This window comes from Pyrgilauda ruficollis, unplaced genomic scaffold, assembly GCF_017590135.1.
Source record: "Pyrgilauda ruficollis isolate IOZ18807 unplaced genomic scaffold, ASM1759013v1 scaffold364, whole genome shotgun sequence".
NCBI lineage: Eukaryota > Metazoa > Chordata > Aves > Passeriformes > Passeridae > Pyrgilauda > Pyrgilauda ruficollis.
Window position 1 is genome coordinate 13,691 of NW_024525090.1, and position 20,855 is coordinate 34,545.

At 45.7% G+C, this 20,855-nt stretch overlaps 1 protein-coding gene across 1 annotated transcript in view; it reads left to right on the forward strand.

Annotated features, from left to right (window-relative positions):
* Positions 1–20,855, forward strand: part of LOC121358005 (transcription factor RFX3-like) — a 96,088-nt gene that overhangs the window by 11,854 nt on the left and 63,379 nt on the right. Inside the window, exon 2 of the mRNA XM_041475834.1 lies at positions 2,867–2,964. Within this exon, the coding sequence (XP_041331768.1) occupies positions 2,867–2,964 (98 nt within the window). The remainder of the gene's footprint in view (positions 1–2,866; positions 2,965–20,855) is intronic.

A 20,855-nucleotide genomic window follows, 5' to 3' on the forward strand; every position in this document is an offset into this window, starting at 1 on the left:
AAGCATTCACCAGCACAAAATATGAACAATATCAAACAATGAAGCCTCTTGCCAATCTGAAGAGATGACAAACTCCAAAATTCCTTTTCATGGATTGCAGCTCGGCTCACCCAGTCTGTCATCAGTCCCTCCGGCACTGGAAATGCCATGGCCCAGGCCTGGCCCAGTGGGCCACAGGTGTGAGCTCCCGGTGCTCTTCTGGGTTTTCAGTCCAGAGCAGGTTTAAACAGTTCCAAGAAAAAGAAAAACCACAGTCCAGGGAACTTCTCTGCCTCAGCTAGCTAAAAACTAGCTAAAAGTAAAGGAAAGGTCTCTCCCACCATCTGTCCATGCTGCAGACAACACAGTCCAGGAGAAGGATGTGGGGGAACAAGTGCAGTTTCTGATAACAAACTGCACGCTTCTTCTCTCCCCCCCTTTCGCTCTCGGAACCAGTCTTAAAGGTGCAGAACTTAATATCCAGCATAAACAGAACAGACAATTGGGGATGCAAGCATCATAAAGTCACCCCAGGACACCTGACTAGAAAAGAATGGTGGAAACACCCTATTGAGACTGGCCCAGAGGCCCTGTGCATCCTTGGCATAGATTACCTCAGGAGAGGGTATTTCAAGGACCCAAATAGGCATTGTTGGGCTTTTGGGATAGCTGCTGTGGAGACAGAGGGAATTAGACAGCTGAGTACCTTGCCTGGTCTCTCAGAGAACCCTTCTACTATGGGACTCATACGGGTCAAAGAACAACGGGTACCAATTGCTACCACAACAGTGCACTGTCAACAACACTGCACCAACCAGGACTCCAGGACTCCCATCCACAGATGATTTATGGAGAGACAGGGAGTGGTCAGCAAGACTTGCTCACCCTTCAATATCCCCATATGGCCAGTGCCTAAGTCCAATGGAGAGTGGAGACTGAGAGTGGACTATCATGACCTGAACGAAGTCACACCACCACTGAGTGCTGCCGTGCTGGACATGCTGGAGCTTCAGTATGAACTGGAGTCCAAGGCAGCAAAATGGTGCTACCATTGATATTGCTAATGCATTTTTCTCCATTCCTTTAGCAGCAGAGTGCAGGCCACAGTTTGCTTTCACCTGGAGGGGCGTCCAGTACACCTGGAGCCAACTGCCCTAGGGGTGGAAATATAGCCCTGCTATTTGCCATGGACTGATCCAGACTGCACTGCAAAAGGGTGAGGCTCCAGAACTCTTACAGTACATTGATGACATCATCCTATAGGGCAACACAGCAGAGGAGGTTTTTGAAAAAGGGGAGAAGATAATCCAAATCCTCCTGAAAGCTGGTTTTGCCATAAAACAACAGGAGCCCTAAATTGGGGAATACCATTCCTAAACCATGACAGTCACACCCTGTTTGCCTGCCCTATTTGCCCCACTCCTGGTTGCTTCTTGAGTACGCCTTTTGTACCTGTAGGAGTTGGTTACCTTCACTCCTGGCGCTGCCCACACTGAGTTAGAGCTGCTGCTTATCTAGCTTTTCACACTTCCTGCTCTGGCTAAGGCTGGTGCTCCCTCTGTCTCTCTGAGCTAGGTTCACAGTTTTGCTGGTTTTTGGAAAGCTCTCTTAGCACTATCCTCCACTCCAGAGCATGTCTGCCGGAGCAGTTCACCTCGGAGACATATGATGATGCATCACATGCATGAGAGACAGGGCATGGAGGTCTTGGTCAGTTCGTCATTCCAGATCTTTTTCTGTTCACTCAGGGAGAGGAGTCTTTTCTATGCTATGCCGTGGAGTCCCACCCATGGGTAGTTTTTCCAAAACTGTTGTGGCGTGGGTCACTCGTCCACAGGCTTCAGTCTTTTAAGGTCAGGCTGCTCTATTTTGTGAGCAAGGGCCCTCTCTCTCTATTCGGGTCTCCCACTAGATTAGAGCTTTCTCTGGCATCCACCCACTCCAGCGTGAACACTTTTCTCATGGTCTGTAAGTGAATGTCTGCATCCCCCATAGACTTCATGCATTACAGGGGGACAGTTTGTTTCACCATAGTCCTCACTATGGCTTGCAGAGGAATCTTGGCTCCAACATTTGGAGCACCTCCTCCTACTCTTTCTTTTCCACTGACCTTGGTGCCATCATGTTCTTTTCCCTCACATGTCCTCACTTCCTCCTCTGACTAGAAGAAAAACTGCTGCTTGTAGGTACCATTGAAAACAAGTTCCACTAATTCAAAGAGTCTTGCAGGATCCTGCAGTGCCAAGATGTTGATTTTATCCAGGTTCTGCATCAGGGAGTTGCCTGCCACATTTTCAGTTGGCCACGCAGCCCCACCACCACCATGCGCGCAGTGGCGGCTGCCACAGTGCTTGCGCTATTTAACGCCTCTCTTCATGCAGGGCGCTGGGAAGGAGAAGCCGCCACCATCGCCTCTGCCCTTCTGCCTGCAGTGCAGTTGGCTAAGGGCAGCCAGGCAGGCAAAGATTGCCGTGGTCTGTGCTGAGATGGCGGCAGCCGCAGCGGCAGCCATGGCACCTCCCCACCCCTGGGGAAAAAAACTGCATGTGCGCTGTTTTGGTTTTCTTCTTAAATATGTCATCACAGAAGCGTTACCAACCTCTCTCATTGGGCAAGCAGCATGTCTGTCTTCAGAGTCATCAGAGATTGTCTCTGTTGGACATGGTGGGAGCTTCTAGCAGCTTCTCACAGAAAAATCAACACAGTACTCCACTTAGCATATTACAGACTTGCAGCACAATATTGCATTCTGTGTCATTTAGTAATTGTGAGAACAGGGATGTCCCAAAATTAAGAGTATTTTTTAGAAACCATTAGATGAACTGAAGCACTAGTCATTCTTTTTATAAGGTAAACTATCCTATATTTTTGGTGTTCTTGTTTGTAGGTACAGCAAGTACAGACTGTGCAACAGGTACAACATGTCTACCCAGCCCAGGTTCAGTATGTGGAGGGAAGTGACACAGTCTACACAAATGGAACAATGTAAGTTGGTTATTCATCTAAATTAGAATGTTTACTACAATAATGCACTTTTCATGACATCATATGGGCTGCTATGTTTTAATTAGCAAAGAAAAATGTTTGAACAAAAACTTTATTTTTTGTCATATTAAATCATTATTTGAGTGAAAACAAGTAAGATTAATATCACTTGAATTAATCTAAAATGAATTCTGGTAATTGTTACAGTTGGACAGTGTGAAGCTGTATATGCAGCATTTTGTTGTTTGGGGAAAAAACTTGAGTTTATGGACAAGTTTTAAGTTATGCTGATAGGGAGTATGATCTAAATTTGTCGTAATATGATCATCTGTGTAATAAAGTAGTCTCCATGTGGGCCTCTATTCTTCTAGTTGAAATTATACTGGGAAGTTCCTAAATTGCTGAGGCAGTTGTAGTCATTGCTTACAGAAAGCAATATATAATTTCTTTATTGTTTTAAGTGCAATGATATACATATTTATTATTTTTTCCAAAGGAAGGAAGGTAGAGGAAGGAGAATATGTCCTTTTGCTTCTCTCTCAGACTCTTCTATTTCTTGTGCTTTTCTTGCTTTGATGAACATGGTTTTCTACCATCAAATTCCTTTCTCCCATGTTCATACTTAAAATCATAGAATAATTTAGGTCAAAAGAGACCTCTAGAGGTTTTATGGTAAAACCCACACACACAGTCAGAGTAGGACTAACTTCAAAGTTGCTCAGGAAGAACCTTCCCTCCCTCTTTTTCCAGTTAAGTCTAAATATATCCACTGAAACTTCTGATATAAGGTTAAGGAAGAAGCAAAAGGCCTGTAGAAGACTTTTTTGGTGCCAGCAAATGTCTATTGATGATAATCTGGCATTGACACAAAAAAGTCAACAACACTATTGGGTTCTGATACTGATGTTAACACTTGCAGCATCCTCTTAATGGACATATTTTGCCAAATTTATTCTTCAGATAAACTTTTTCAACACTCTCTTGTTCCCTTATTTTCTTTGCTCTTATAATATCTAAGCAATCTTCTGTCATAAATGGGTCTGTTAAGACATGCTTATTATTAAGAATTACCAATGTGTCCCTGTTTAAGATACTGTAAAAATGGAAAGTCGCTCATTACATTGTTAAACTGTAATCAAAGACTGAAAATATCTGTGTAGAATGTCTGATCAGGCTAACTTCTATTTGAAAAATGTCAATCAAAGACACTGAACTGTTGAGACAAAAGAAAACATATTTCTTCATCCACATTTGTTGTTCTTTTAAAAGCTCTAGTGCTTCTCCTCTTTAAATTATGGGCAGTGATATTGGGAATGTATAGTTTATTGCAGTTCATGACATTTTACCTGACTTTATAGCTCAACTATATTAAGCAGAGGATTGTTTGTTTTATCCTGTTTATATGTTAATTACTCCAAAGACCAATGGTTATCCTCCAGATGACACTAAATGGGGTATTTCCTTGCACCTGCTGCTTTTGCTATTATTTATATGAACTCTGGTTTCTAGTACCTAATCTATTAACAAAGAGTCTATTCCATTCCATATACAGGGCCTAGGATATGTGGTTGAAGGAAATTATCCTATTAAAACAGAAAGGAGCAAGTACTAAACCTATGGTGTGAATGGAAAATGTTCTATGACAAGTAACATGGATATTCTTTTATTCTCTTTTTTTGGTTATGTGCTAGCTTGATTCTAATGCAACCCTTAAGACCTCCCAAGAGATCATTTGCTCATGAAAACAGCAACTAGGCCCAGTCAGTGAGGAAGAAAGGAAAACATGAGTTGTCTGATTCTGAATAGTGAAACTGTGATTGAGTGAGCAGGAAAGGGTTCTGGTCTTGGATAAAGAGCTGATGGAAGCCAAAAACCAGTGGGTGGAAAGAAGGAAGTTTGGTGGCAGACAGAGAAATCTAACAAAATGTCAAAATGCATGGTTGTCTGGGAAAAAGAAATTTAAAAAACAAAACAAAAATAAAAATACTGACTGGATAAACAGCCCAGAAAAGTTGTCTCCATACAGGATATGATGCCTATATGATTTTCCTGGTGTAACTCCTTATGATTTCATTTGTAGATAGCACCTTAAAAGGCTATGGAAGGAGGAGCTGGCTGATGTGACATAGCTTGTAGACCTATTTCATCCACCAGTAAGCTGTATTTTAGTATGGCTGATAATTTACCATAGAAAAATTTATGCTGTAAGGGACTTCCAGAGGTTATCTACTCCAACCCTCTGTTCAAAGCAAGTCTAATTAGATCAGGTTGCTCAGGGACCTGTCCCATAAAGTCATGTACAGCTCCAGGAACAGAGGTTGTGTACACCTCCAAGGATAGGGGAGGTTCCTGAGTGTAGCAGCCACAGGGCCTGCAAGGCCTCCCTGGCGGTCAGTTGCCTAAGATAAGAAATGCCTAGTCATGATGACTGGACCAAGAAACCCCTCTTCTGCCTCGGACCCTTGTTATCTCTCTGTAAGACCATAGGTCATATTTACCTCGACCCTTTCTATTGGACTGTTTCCCAAAACCCACATACCCTATATAAACCCCTACCTCTGCCCAGTTTGGCAGAAGAGCTGTCACTGTCACCCTTCACAGAGGCTGCTAATAAAGACACATCTGTGGAACCTCATACAGCCTTCTCCTCTCTCATCCCTGCGTCTGCCGAGGCACTTAGCAAGCAAAGAGCTGAAATCGCTAAAGAGCTGAATTCACCAAAGAGCTGATCTCATTTAAGAGCTGAGCTGCTGGCTAAGTTCGCCTGTGGCTGGGAGCCTGCCTGAGGGACCTGGACAGGTTGTGCTTAGCGGGACTCCTCTGTCTGGGACACTGATGGCTGCTGGGGTCAGACAGACCCCGAGAACCCTGCCATTATACCTGAGGACCGGAAGAAAGCAAATGATGCTTCAATCTTCAAAAAGGGCAAGAGGGAGGATCTGAGGAAATACAGGCTGGTCAGCCTCACCTGTGTTCCTGTGAAGATGATAGAAAAAATAATCTTGGAAGCCATTTCCTGGCACACAATGGACACAGGGTGATTTAGAGTGGTCGCCATGGATTTACAAAAGGCAAATTATGCTTGGCCAACATGCAAGCCTTCTACGAGTCAACTAGCTTGGTGGATGAGGGGAGAGCAGCAGAAGGCTTTCAACGCTGTCTCATATAACATCATCATAGACAAGCTGACAAAGTGCAGGTTAGATAAGTGGACAGTGAGGTGGACTGAAAAGTGGCTGAACTGCTGGGGTCAGACAGTTGTGATCAGAAGCCTAAAGTCTAGCTGGAGGTCAGCGTCTAGTGGTGTTTCCCTGGGCTGATCCTTGGGCCAATGCTGTTTAACAACTTCATTAATGACCTAAACAATGTGACAGAGAGCACCCTCAGCACGTTTTCAGATGGTACAAAATTGGGAGGAGCGTTTGATAGACCAGATGGCTGTTGTGCCTTCAGATGGATCTCAATAGACTGGAGAAATGGGCAGACAGGAACCTCATGCAGTCTATCAAAGGGAAATGCCAAGTCCTGCCCCTGGGTAGGAATAACATGATGCACCAGTACAAGGCAGGGGCTGACTGGCTGGAAAGTAGCTTTGCAGAGAAGGACATGGGCGTCCTGGCGGAAAATAAGCTGAATGTGAGCCAGTAATGTGCCCTTGCATCAAAGGAGGTCAATAGTATCCTGAGCTGCATTAGGAACAGTGTTGACAGGAGATTGAGGGAGGTAAACCTTTCTCTCTACTCAGCACTGGAGAGGCCACACCTGTAGTACTGTGTGCAGTTATGATCTCCTCAGTACAAGAAAGACATGGAAATACTGTAACAAGTTCAGCGAAGAGTCACAGCAGTGATGAAAGGACTGGAGCATCTCCTACAGGAACAGATGGTGAAAGAGCTGGGACAGAATCATAAAATCATAGGATCAGTGAGGTTGAAAAAGACCTTTAAGGTCATTCAGTCCAAGTATTAACCTAATACTGTGGTCTAGCACTAAACCATGTCCCTAAGTGCCTTGTCTCTATGTCTTGCCAAAGGCCTTCAGGGATGTTGACTCAGGATCACAGAATCGGTAAGGTTGGAAGGCACCACAGTGGGTCATCTGGTCCAACCTCCCTGCTCAAGCAGGGTTAGTCCAGAGCACATGGCACAGGATTGTGTCCAGACAGTTATTGAATATCTCCAGTGAGGGAGACTCTACAAGCTCTCCAGGTAATATTCTTGTGCTTGGTCACCCACGCAGTAAAGTTCTTCCTCATATTCAGGTGGAACTTCCTTTGCATCAGTTTCTGCCCATTGCCTTTTGTCCTATTGCTTGGCACCACTAAAACCCTGGCTTCATCTTCTTGGCACCCTCCCTTCAGATACTTATAGACATTGATGAGGTGCCCTCTCAGTCATCTCTTCTTGAGGCTTAACAAGCCTGACTCCCTCAGCCTATTCTCATAAGAGAGATGCTCCAGTCCCTTAATCAACTTTTTAGCCCTTTGCTGGACCTGGTCCAGGAGGTCTATGTCTCTCTTGCACTGAGGAGCCCAGAACTGGACACAGCACTCCAGGTGAGGCCTCACCAGGGCTGAGCAGAGGGGCAGGATCACCTCCCTCCACCTGCTGGCAATGCTCTTCCCAATGCACCCCAGGATGCCATTTGCCTTCTTGGCCACAAGGGCACTGATGGCTCATGGGCAGCTTGTTGTCCACCAGGATCCCCAAGGTCTTTCTCTGCAGAGCTGCTTTTGAGCAGGTCACCCCCAGCCTGTACTGGTCTCTGGGGTTATTCCTCACCAGGTGCAGGACCCTGCACTGGCCTTTCTTGAGTTTCAGACAGTTCTTCTCTGCCCATGTCTCCAATCTGTCGAGGTACTTCTGAATTGCTGCACATCTCTCTGGAGTATTGGCCACTCCTCCCAGCTTTGTCATCAGCGAACTTGCTGAGGATGCATCTACCCTGTCATCCAAGTCACTGATGAATAAGTTAAACAATACTGGCCCCAGTATTGAACCTTGGGGGACCCCTAGTGACAGGCCTCCAACTAGACCCTGTGCCACTGATCACCACACTCTGGGATCTGAGTTTCAGACAGTTGTCAATTCACCTCACTGTCCACCCATCCAGTCCACACTTCCTGAATTGTTTAAGATTGTTTAGTCTGCAAAAGAGAAAGCTCAGGAGGGATCTTATCTGTGTCTAAATACACTGTGCATTAAAGATTGTTGTGGTTTAACCCCAGTCAACAACCAAGCCCCATGCAGCCACTTGCTTACTCCCCCATCAGCAGGATCAGGGAGAGAATCAGAAGGGTAAAAGCTGGAGAACTCATGGTCTGAGATAAAGACAGTTTAATAGGGAAAGGAAAAGCCTCACACACAAGCAAAGCAAAACAAGGAATTAAGTCACCGCTTCCCATGGGCAGGCAGGTGTTCAGCCATTTCCAGGAGAGCAGGGCTCTGTCACAAATAAGAGTGATTTGAGAAGACAAACACCATCACTCCAAGCATGCCCCTCCTTCTTCCCCCCACTTTATATACTGAGCATGATGTCATGTGGTCTGGAATATCCCTTTGGTCAGTCTGCCTCACCTGTCCTGGCTGTGTCGCCTCCCAACTTCCCACGCACCCCCAGCCTCCCTGACAGCTTGGCAGTATGAAAAGCAGAAAAGGCCTTAGCTTTGTGTAGCCCTGCTCAGCAATAACAAAAATATCTCTGTATTATCAATCCTGTGTTCAGCACAAAACCAAAATGTAGCCCTGTACCAGCCACTGGGAACAAAATTAACTCTACCCTAGCTGAAACCAGCATAAAGATGGAGCCAAAGTCTTCTCAGGTGTGCTCAGTGAAAGGATGAGAGATAATGGACACAAACTGAAATGCATGAACTTCCACTCAAACATAAGAAACATCTTTTTAATGCTAAGCATGATCAAACACAGGACCAAGCTGCCAAGAGAGGTTGTGGATTCTCCATGGTTGGAGATATCCAAAACCTGACTGGACAATGTTCCAAGCTACTTACTCTGATTGATCCTGCATTGAGCATGGGCTGGGAAGGGGTTTGGACTAGATAAGCTCCAGAGATACCTATCAACCTCAACTACTCTACTATTTTACGTATCTGTGCTTACACTTGAAGTCACCACAGAGAAGGTGTCATTTGTACAGGACTGAAAATCACTGCAAGGGTAGCTGAGGCTCTACATCTTAAAATATTCATCCAACTTCATAAAGATATTCTTTGTTCCACAGAAAGGAATATAAAACTTGGTATTTACAAGAATTATATGGGACTGTAAACAGTAAACAAACTAAACATACAATAAATTATTTAGGAAGGAGTCTAAAATACAGGCACCATTTCCTGGAAGATCAACATGGACTTTGCAACTGATAAGATGTTAAACCAGGGGGGATCCCAGACATCAAACTGGGATGGAGGCAGGACTTGATAGAACTATACAAACTGATTAAGGGAATTACAGGGGAAAGAGGAAGCAGGGAGAGACAAAGAGGGGGGATAGACAGAAAGGGGGATAAAAGTTTCCAGTCACAGGTAAAATGGAACCAGTCAGTATGCTTGTCTGGTTGAGCCCCATGCCTGATCACTGCACAATGTCCTATTTTCTTATATTTTCTTTTAGAATGTTTTCTTAACTATCGCCCTGCTTAATCTCACTCTTTGTCCTCTGTGTATGTGTTGCCCAACTGGCAACTAAATACCACACACAGCTGCTCGCTCACTTCCCTTTGCCCCCATCCCCATTGTGATGGGAAGGAGAATCAGGAAAGAAAATTAAACTCATGGATTGAGATAAGAACAGTATAATAATTGAAACAAAGTAAGATATAATAATGATGATGGTAATATGGTAATACTAATGCTACTGCTAATAGTTTTAATAAAAATGAGAGGGAGAGAGGAAGGTAAAACCCGAGAAAAAGAAATGATGCACAATACAAATGCTCACCACCCACTGACCAAGCAGCAATTGGCCCCTTCTGGCTAACTCCTCCCAGTTTATTCACTGAGCATGATGTTCTATCGTACAGACTATCCCTTTGGGCAGTTCAGGTCAGCTGTCTGGAGTATGTTCCTCCCAGCTTCTTGTGCATCTCCTCCCTGGCAGAGCATGAGACACTGAAAAGCCTTTGACTCAGGGTAAGCACTGCTCAGCAACAACCAAAACATCTGTGTTATCAGCATTATTCTCATACTGGATCCAAAAGACAGCGCTGTACCAGCTACTGAGAAGAAAATGAATTCTATCCCAGCTGAAACTAGGACAGTATGCGTGCTGCAAGGAACAGGTGCCAGCAGCTGGTGAGACCCATGTTTGTGTGAGTGAAATTTGGTGCCCAGCTACTGGAGTCAGACTGGGGGGTGTAGGCACCCTGGGGCCTGTGGTGTCAGCTACAGGAGTGAGTGAGGGTTGTACCATCAGTAGTTGGACAGGCTATAGCTCTCTGAATCATCATCATATGGTTTGGATTGGAAGGGACCTTTAAAGGTCCAACCCCGCTGTCATGAGCAGGGAATCCCTTTACGGTCAGGTTGTTCCTAATGCCCCCCAAGATGAGGTTTGTCTTCTTGGTTGCCAGGGCTCACTGCTGACTCATATTGAGCTTCCTGTCAACCAGCACCCCCAGATCCCTTTCTGCAAGGCTGCTCTCCAGCCACTACTCTCCTGATATGTTTTCTCCTCGAGCCAGGTCTTATGAGCTCTCAGAGAAACGTATCACACCCGAGATAGCCCAGCTACCTCAAATGGCATAAAATTAGCAGGATGGCTTCTGAGGTAGTGTTGGAAACAGAAAAAGTTTTAATAAAAGGCAAAATAACAAAGCTCTTGCAGACGAAAACCGAGCCAGGGGCAAGAGGTTCTTGCTTCTGCTAAAAAACACCCCACAAAAGCAATTGATTCCTTTGTTCTCTTCTTTTTCTAGTGAATTACCTAGGTGGGACTTTTTGGCTTCTGTCCAATGGGGTATCCTTAGGTTTGAGGTGAAGTCCCCAAGGTCCTATAAGGTGTCTTTTTACCAAATTGAGGAGAGAAACTTCTGGGCTTTTTTCCTTTTTAAGGAGACAAAGTATAATTTGGTCACTCTGTTAACAGGGGGCACATTCCTACACTCTCCCAATCTATAATAATTGTGCCTGGCATCACTCTGTCACAGGTGCAGAATCTGGCATTTGGACTTTTTAATTTTCATGCCACTGATGATTGCTCCAGTCTATCCAGATCCCTCTGCATGGCTTCTTGTCCCTCAAGAGATTCAGCAGCTCCCCCCAGTTTGGTATCATCAGCAAATTGCTCTCATGGACAAGAGCACCTTTCACTAGATCATCTAAATAACTTTCCCATCTAAATTAGTTGAAAACCGTTGCCCCTTTTCCTGATACTACTGGCTCTGGTAAAAAGTCTCTCTCCATATTTTTTAGAAGCCCTCTTTAAGTGTTAAAAGGCCACCATAAGATCTCCCTGGAGTCTTCGCTTTTCCAGGCTGAACGACCCCAGCAACAGATATGAAATTGGGAGGAGCTGTTGATAGACCAGATGTCGCTTGTGCCGTTCAGAGAGCTCTTTACACTCTAAAGAACTGGCAGAGAAGGATCTCATGATATTCAACAGGTGGGAATGCAGAGTCCTGCATCTGGGGAGGATTTACCCCAGGCACCAGTACAGGCTGCAGGATGACTAGCTAGAAAGTAGCTTTGGGGAGAAGAAAATGTGTCCTGATGGAGAAGAAGCTGAACATGAGCCAGCAATGCACCCTAATGACAAAAGAGGCCAATAGTATCCTTGGCTGCATTAGGAAGAGCATTGCTAGTATTTGAGGTAGATCCTTCCTCTCAGTGCTAGTGAGGCCACATGTTCAGTTCTGGGCTCCTCAGTACAAGAAAGGGCAATGGCAGCAAATGACTACAATGATGATTAAGGTACTGGAGCATATGCCATATGAGGAGAGGCTGAAACATCTGAGACTATTCAGCTTGGAAAGAGAAGGCTCAGGGAGGAGCTTATCACTGTGCATATATACCTGATGGGTGGGAGTGAAGATGAGGGAGCAAGACTCTTCTCAGTGGTGCTCATTGACAGGACAGGAGGCAATGGGCACGAATGGAAAAAACCTGGAAATTCCATCTGAATACTCAAATACACTTTTTTACTGTGAGGTTAATCAAGAACTATAGCAGGTTTTACAAAGATGTTGTGAAGTGTCTATCCTGGGAGGTATTAAGAACCCAACTGGACATGGCAACTTGTTCTAGGTGACCCTGTTTTGAGCAGGAGGGTTGGAGTAGATGATCTCAAAAGGTTCCTTCCAACCTAAACAATTCTGTAATTCTGTGCAAAATGGAAGATTACTCTAATTTCTGTTATGTATAAGTGTGGTCATTTGACCTTGGCTGGATGCCAGGTACCCACCAAAGCTGCTCTATTGCTCCCTTCTTCATCTAGACAGGGGAGAGAAAATGTAATGAAAGGCTCATGAATTAAGGACCAGGAGAGATTGCTTGTTGATTACTATCACAGGCAAAACAGACTCGACTTGGGGAAATTAATTGAATTTATTACCAATCGAAATCAGAGCAGGTCAATGGGAAGCAAAACAAATCTTAAAAACACCTTCCCCCCACCTCTCCCTCCTTCCTGGGCTCTACCTTCTCCCTCCCCAGCAGCACAGGGAGACAGAGAATGGGGATTACAGTCAGTTCATCATGTGTTGTTCCTGCTGCTGCTCAGGGAGAAGAGTCAGAGTCCTTCCCCTGCTCCAGCATGGGGTCCTTCCCATGGGAGACAGTCCTCCACAAACTTCTCCAACATGAGTCCTTCCCATAGGCTACAGTTCTTCAGGTACTGCCCCAGTGTGGATCCCTTTCCATGGGGTGCAGTTCTTCAGGCACAGCCTGCTCCACTGTGGGTCCCCCACAGGGTCACAAGTACTACCGGCAAACCCGGTTCAGTGTGGGCTCCTCTCTCCATGAGTCCGCAGGTCCCTGCCAGGACCCTGCTCTAGCACGGGCCTCGCACATGATTCAAGAGTTCTGTATTTCCCTGGGTCTTCCCTCACTCCCTTCTTGTAACTTGGAATTGCATTGGCCATCTTCCAGTTAGCAGGGACTTCCTCAGACTCCCAAAACATTTGGCAGATGATCAAGATGGGTCCTGCCATAACATCCTCCAGCTCCTTCGGAACTCTGGGATGAATCCCATCGGGCCCCATCACCTTGTGAATATTCAGCTGATACAACTGGTCCTTTACAATTTCACTGTCTACAAAAGGAAAAACACTGTTGCCTCAGTCATGGTCTTCCAACTTGGAGGACTGGGCAGCCCAAAGTCTATCAGTATAATTAAAGACTGAGGCAAAAAAAGAATGCAATGCCTCTGTTTTTTCTTCATCCCTATTAGTCAGGTGACCATCTTCTACAAGTGTCAGTCCAATGTTTTCTTTAGACATGCTCTTGCTAATTATGTATTTTTAAAAGTCTTTTTTGTTATCTGACACAACCCTGGCCAGTTTCAACTCTAGTTGAGCTTCGCTTTTTGTGTCTTCTCCCTGCAAATATGAGCCACAGCTCTGTAATCTTCATGCAAAGCCTAACCCTGCTTCCAGAGATTCTACAATTTCATTTTCCTCTTGAGCTCCACAAGGAGTTCCCTGTTCACCCGATTTGGTTTTTTGCCCCACTTGCTTGACTTTTGACACAGTGGAATTGCCTGCTCCTGTGCTTTGGAAAGGTGGTTCTTAAAGACTGACTAGCACTCGTGGGTCCTTAAGTCCACAAAAGGACATTCCCTGGGTAATCTTCTAATTAGCTCCATGAATAGCTTAAATATTTCTCTCTTGAAATCCAGGGCAGCAACTCTGCTGACCTTTTTTCTCATTACACTGAAAATTTTAAACTCAACCATTTCATGGTCACTGTGGGCAAGACAGCCACCAACCATCACATCTCCCAAGAGTCCTTCTCTAGTGACAAACAAGTCTAGGAGGGCATCTTTCCTAGTTGGCTCACAGAGTACTTGTGACAAGAAGTTACCTCCCACAAACTTCAAGACTTCCCAAGGCCTGCTCGTCACAGCAGGATGATATTCCCAGTTGATGTCCAGGAAGTTGGAATCTCTCATAAGGATGTGGGCTACTGATCTAGAGATTTCTCCTAATTGCTTACAGAAGGACTCATCACTGCTATGTAGGACCGACCCACTAGTCATATAAACACTCATTATAGTATCTCCTTTGTTTTCCATCCCCTTAAGCCTCACTCAGAGGCTCTCCACCACATCACTGCCAACTGTAAGTGCTGTACAATCAAACTTCTTCCTTACATATAGTGCCACATGTCCATCTCGCCTGCCCTGCCTATCCCTCCTAAACAGCCTGTAGCCCTTCATCCCAGCATTCCAGTTGTGGGACTCATTCCACCTAGCAAATATAGCACTACCTGCTACATCAGTTAGACATACACAAGTCTATGGGACTTGATGGGATCCACCCAAGGTGGAATGTTTTGGAGCAGATCACCCCTACAAAGAGGGGTCTGGACAGGCTAAATTGATGGACTGAGGTGAATTGTATGAGGTTTGTGAAGGCCAAGTGCCAGGTCCTGCACCTGGGTCACAACAACCCCATTCAGCACTACAGGCTTGGGGAAAAGCAAGTGGAAAGCTGCACAGTGGAAAATGACCTGGAGGTGTTGGTCAATAGCCAGCTGAACATGAGACATCAGTGTGCCCAGATGGCCAAGAAGGCCATGTATCAGAAACAGTGTGGCCAGCAGGACCAGGGAAGTAATTGCCCCTCTCTGCTGGACACTGGTGAGGCCATACCTCGAGTACCATGTCCAGCTCTGGACCCCTCACTACAGGAAGGACATTGAGGTTCTGGAGCAACTCCATAGAAGGACAAGGAAGCAGGTGAAAGATCTAGAGAGTAAGTCATATAAGGAGTGGCTGAGGGAGCATTTGTGAAGGCCAAGTGCCAGGTCCTGTTGCTTCGCATTGCAACAGAGTTCATCATGCCCAGGGAGAGTGCAGCTGCCGGTGTCGGGCATGGGAACAAAACAAGACAGGTCTTTGTTTCATAAAGCTCAAGAATCCATTTATTACCCCGGGAGATGAGGGGGGAGACAAAGACGAAAAGACTGGGCAAAGGCAGGGTCGTGGGGTTTTTATAGGACATCGCAGGGGTGGAGTTTAGGGTTTGGGTCAAGGGAGGAGTTATTAGCAACACAATGAAGGTAAAATCAAATTCCCGCCTCTTTGGAATGGGAGTACTCCACAAGGTCCTGCACCTGGGTCACAACAACCCCATGCAACACTACAGGCTCGAGGAAGAGTGACTGGAAAGCTGCCTGGCAGAAAAGGACCTGGAGGTGTTAGTCAACTGCTAGCTGAACATGAGCCATCAGTGTGCCCAGAATGCCAAGAAGGCCAATGGCATCCTGGCCTGTATCAGAAATAGTGTGGCCAACAGGATCAGGGAAGTGATTGTCCCTCTGTACTTGGCACTGGCAAGGCCACACCTCAAATACTGTGTCCAGTTTTGGGCCCCTCACTACAGGAGGGACATGGAAGGACATTGAGATGTTGGAACATGTCCAAAGGAAGGCAACAAAGCTGGTGAAGAGTCTAAGGCATGAGTCTTATGAGGACCAGCTGAGGGAACTGGGGTTGGTTAGTCTGGAGAAAGGAGGCTCAGGGGACACCTTATCGATCTCTACCTGAAAGGAGGTTGCAGTGAGGTGGAAGTTGGCCTCTTCACCCAGGCAACTAGTGACAGTACAAGGGGAAATGGCCTCAGGTTGCACCAGGGGAGGTTCAGGTTGGATATTAGGAAAAATTTATTCACTGAAAGAGTGGTTAAGCATTGGAAAAGGCTCCCCAGAGAAATGGTGGATTCACCATCCTTGGAAGTGTTCCAAAATATGAGTGGATATGCACTTTACAATATGGTTTAGTTGACATGGTGGTATTAAGTCAAAGGTTAGACTTGATGATCTTGGAGGGCTTTTTCAACTTTAATGATTCTGTGATTCTGTGATTCTATGACTACCAGGTCATGTTCATCTTATCAGCCAACACCCCCAAGTCCTTATCATCATGGCTGCTCTCAATCCATTCTCCACCTGCCCTGTATATTTGCATGGTATTCCCTCACACAGGTGCAGGACCTTGCATGTGGCCTCATAGAAATTCTTGAGGTTTGCACAGGCCCACCTCTCTAGCCTGTCAAGATTGCCTTTGATGGCATCCCTTCCCTCCAGCTTGTTAAATGCTCCACTCAGCTTGGTGTTATCTGCAAACTTGCTGAGGCTGTGCTCAGTCCCATTGTCTATGTAATTTATGAAGATATTAAATAACACTGGTCCCAAAATGGACCCCTGAGGGACACCACTCATTACTGATCTTCATGTGAATATTGAGCTGTTAACCACTACCCTCTGGATGAGACCATCCAACCAATTCCTCATCCATCTAACAGTCCTCCCATTGAATCCATCTCTCTTCAATTTAGAGAGAAGGATGTTGTAGGGGATCATGTCAAAGGCTTTACAGAATTCCAGATAAATTACATCTGTAGTCCTTCCCTTGTCCACTGATGGCGTCACTCCATCATAGAAGGCCACTAGGTTGGTCAGGCAGGACTTGTCCTTGGTGAAGCTGTGCTGGCTGTCCTGAATCACCTCCCTGTCCTCCATGTGCCTTAGCACAGCTTCTAGGAGGGTCTGTTCCATGATATTCCCTGGCACAGAGGTGAGCCTGATAGGCTAGTGGTTCCCAGGGTCTTCCTTTCTACCCTTTTTTAAATGGGTGCAATATTTCCCTGTTTCCAGTCACCTGGGACTTCACTTGACCTCCACATCTTTTCAAATATCATGGAGAATGGCTTTGCAAATACATCAGCCAATTCCCTCAGGACTGTGATTCATCTCATAAAGTCCCATTTACTCATATCTGTTCGGTTTCTTCAAGTGGTCACAAACATGATCAGTGGGATGAACTTTGCTCCCCTAGTTCCCCATCTTGCAGTCCATCTACTCAAGATGTGTGGGAGAGGTTGCCATCAAAGACTGTGGCAAAAATTTTGTTGAGTACCTCAGCCTTCTTGTCTGTTCTTACCCATCTGCCAGCCTTGCTTACTGGGGGGGAGGGGAGGGTACACTGTCTTTTACCTTCCTTTTTGTCTGACATACCTGAAGAATCCTTTCTTGTCCTCTCAAGTTTATTAGTTTAAAGCACGATTCACTAAGTCAGTCAGTATGTTGGCGAAGATTGTCCTACCTCTTCTAGATCAGTAGATTCCAACTCTTCCCAATAGGCTGTATTCATTGAAGAAAATCCTGTGACCATAGAAACCAAAGCCCGGTGACAACACCATCCACTAAACCAGATATTGATCTGCATGATGCATTGACTTCTGCCTGCACCCCTATCCCTGACTGGCAAGACAAAGGAGAAGATCACTTGGACACCTGTCCCTTTCACTTGAAGCCCCAGTGCTTTCAAGTCCTGCTTGATCTTGTCCAGACAATGCCTTACCATGTCATTGGTGCCCATGTGGAAAAGAAGTAGTGGATAGTAGTCTGTACTTATAGCCAGTTGTGGCAGTTTCTCTGTGACATCCTGGATCTTGGCTCCTGGCAAGCAGCAAACTTCCCTTGACTGTATATCAGGCTGGCAGATGGGTGCCTTGATGCTTCTCACCCACTCTTAGCACTTGCTCTTTCTTTTGCAGCTTTTAGTATGCCCTGCTGTTGCAGTTTCTCCCTGTGAATCTTGCCCATTGGTTTTGCCCACTGCAAAGGCTTAATATCTTTTGCTGGTTGGTACATACAAGGAAGGGGAGTGAAGGAATATCCTGCTTCCATGGTTCACCAAAGACCATGGTGCCTCCTCCAAGGTGCTGTCTGTTTGGCGCTGCAGCTCTTTGTCTGGTAGTCCTTGGAGGTCAGTGCCATGGGGTCCTAGTATTTATTCTTGCAACATCTCAAATAGTACTCTGTTTCTTGTTCCCCCTTGTAAAGGCCCAGAGAAGGTGAGTTTAATCATGGGGTGCATCCTACTGCCCCCTGCCCAGGCTGCACTATGATCTGAAAAATGCTCATTAGGCCTTGGCCTTGACTAACTGCACTTGGACTAAGCCCCTCTTGAGCTTATGAGAAACACTGTCTGTTCCCAGGAACTAACAACTCAACTTATTCTGTGATTTCTGTTTTTTTAACAAACAGCCTTGGAAACGTATTTTTCTTGCCTGAATAACAACCCAAGTGGAATAATATTTTTGTTATTGGACCTTCAAAGAAAGTTACTGACTCAAATTGCAGCCAGGATGGAAAATTACTATGACTAAAGGTCATTCTCCAACAACATTATGAACAGCAGTCCAACGTGAGACCCTTTGAGCTCTTGATTCTCAGAAGATAAGGGGATAATGTGTATGTCTCAAACACTGATAAGCAGATGGCTGTGGAGCCAGCCAAGGACTGGCCGCCTTGAGAAAAAATGAGGCTTGGCTTGAGAAGGGGGGCCATGCAGAGGTAGGGCAGCACTTTTTTGGGATAAACATTCTTGTTGTAGTTCCTGAAGATAAGCACAACACAGTACAGTACAACCACAGGAATGAGGCCAAGAAGTGGGCATGGATTATCGGGGGAGATTAAGACCACCAAAGACCCCCTGAAGCCCTCTGGCCCATTTTCAGAAAGGTCTGAAAGAATGGATTGCGCATGAGAATTAATTTGCATAGAAACTGAGAAACCTGTCTTCAGGGCAGAGAAACCTATCCATAAAAATGTATCCACCCCCCAAGCCCGGGCAGCGCCCCCAGGATCCTGGACATCTCATCAGCCAGACCAACACTGCTGGATTGATGCTGAAACCAGGACTGGTGATCTCTTTTTTTCTCTTACTTTTTCTCTCCCCCTCTTTAATATTTTCCTTTCTGTCTTTCCTTTCACTCTACCCCTTTATCCAAAACCCACTGCCGTGTGCTTATATAGTAGGTCAGGAACTAACATACTGATTTCCATGCCAAGTGTGTAATTTACTAATAAAACTTTCTCATTGTTTACAGAGCCTCTGACTTTGGTCATTCCTTTCGAACACAAGCATTTATGAATCTTAGGTGCTCCCTTCCCCTTATGGGTGGGTCTTCACACCCCTCCCTAATGCAGCATAACTTAGTGACTTCCTCCTGCATCTCCTCCACCCAGGAGCATGAGGTGCAGTCTTTATAGCCCTCCACCTGGACAGCAGCTTCCCTGATAGGAAGCTCTGTCTGGGTGGTTGTCTCCACTCATTCCAGGCTAGCCTGGCTAGACAGCCAATTCCTGCCTGCTGCAGAGTTCAGCCCTCATCTGGTCTCTACCACCATGCTTTCAACAACTTCAAAACACTGCCTAATAAGGTCCTATAATTTCCTGGAGACATCAAGCTGCTGGATAGGCTTGCACAGCCAACAGCTATTTGGAGTGACCATTGGGGCTGCAGCATAAGGCTGTGTTAGAAGAGCAGGCAGCAGTCCAACAACTAGTAGGATGTGCTGCCTTCCTTATGCACCCTTCTGCTTGAACTGCTGCACAATCTCTTGCACCATTCCTCTCAGGCACTGTTCCCTACAGCACCACACCCTGGTCACTCGCACTTCCTAGGGGCCAGTTACATGTGGATTCCTGTGGTTTGAACTGGCTGCACCAACAGTGGGGACCACCCAACTTTCTCATGCCCCTCTTATGAGACCTGTTGACTGCTGGCCAGTCCCTACACACAGAGAGCCCAAGAGTATTGGGGGCCCAGAAAGCTCCTCAAACACCCTCCAGGACTTCATAAGCATCACACTCTTCTCAGCACACAGCAAATACTACTTCTGCCACTACTGCCATTGCTGCTGCTGGCATTGGCTTCCTGTGGTTCAAACTGGCTGGGGAACAGCCACCACCACCCAAGCAAATGGAGACCCAAACTGAAATCAAACACAAAAAGAAAGTACACAGAAGGTGGAAGCAGGGACAGACTTCTTGGGACAACGATATTGCCCACACATATATCAAGAAAGCTCAGAAGATTGTCTAGTGCACATCCCCCCACTCCCCCTGCCCAGTTCAAAGGGGGTAGAAGAATATCTGCACTAGTTTTATACTTTTTTGGACAATAGTGGATGCTCTGTGAATCTTACAGATTCCTTACTGAAAGGCACTGAAGGATCCATTTGCCATCCAGACAAAAGAACCAGAAGCTGCTGATGTATTCGAAACCAACAGAGAGACACCTGTGAAATGCGACAAAGGAATTAGGTTGTGTTCCTCTAAAAAGCTGACAAGGTCAATAGGCCCACTAAAGTGCCTCCGTAGCAATGCATACAGCATGGGTAACAGGAAAAGATGGAAGCCACTGTGCACCTGGAAAGGTATGATTTAATTGCTACCACTGAGATTTGGTAGGACAAATTGCATGACTGGAGCACTTCAATCGATGGCTATAAACGCTTCAGAAAGCACAGGCAAGGAAGAAGGGATGGAGGGGTTGCCTTCTATGTAAAAAAAAATGGATTGACTGGAGACAGCTGTCTTTGAAAACCAGTGCTGAATGGGTTGAGACTGTTTGGGTAAAAATAAGGGAAAAGCCAACAAAGGAAACCTCATGGCTGGTGTTTGCTATAGGCTGCCCGATCAAGGTGAGGATGTCAATTAAGCATTTTTACTTCAACTGCAGGAAGAATCATGCTCACAGGCTCTGATCCTCCTGGGGGACTTCAACCACCCTGACACCAGCAATTGCTCTTCTCACAACCTGAACCTCAAGGTCTGTATCCAAGACAGGGGGGAAGCAGTCCCTCCCATCATAGGAGATCAGATTTGTGACCACCTAAGAAACCTGAGCATACATGAATCC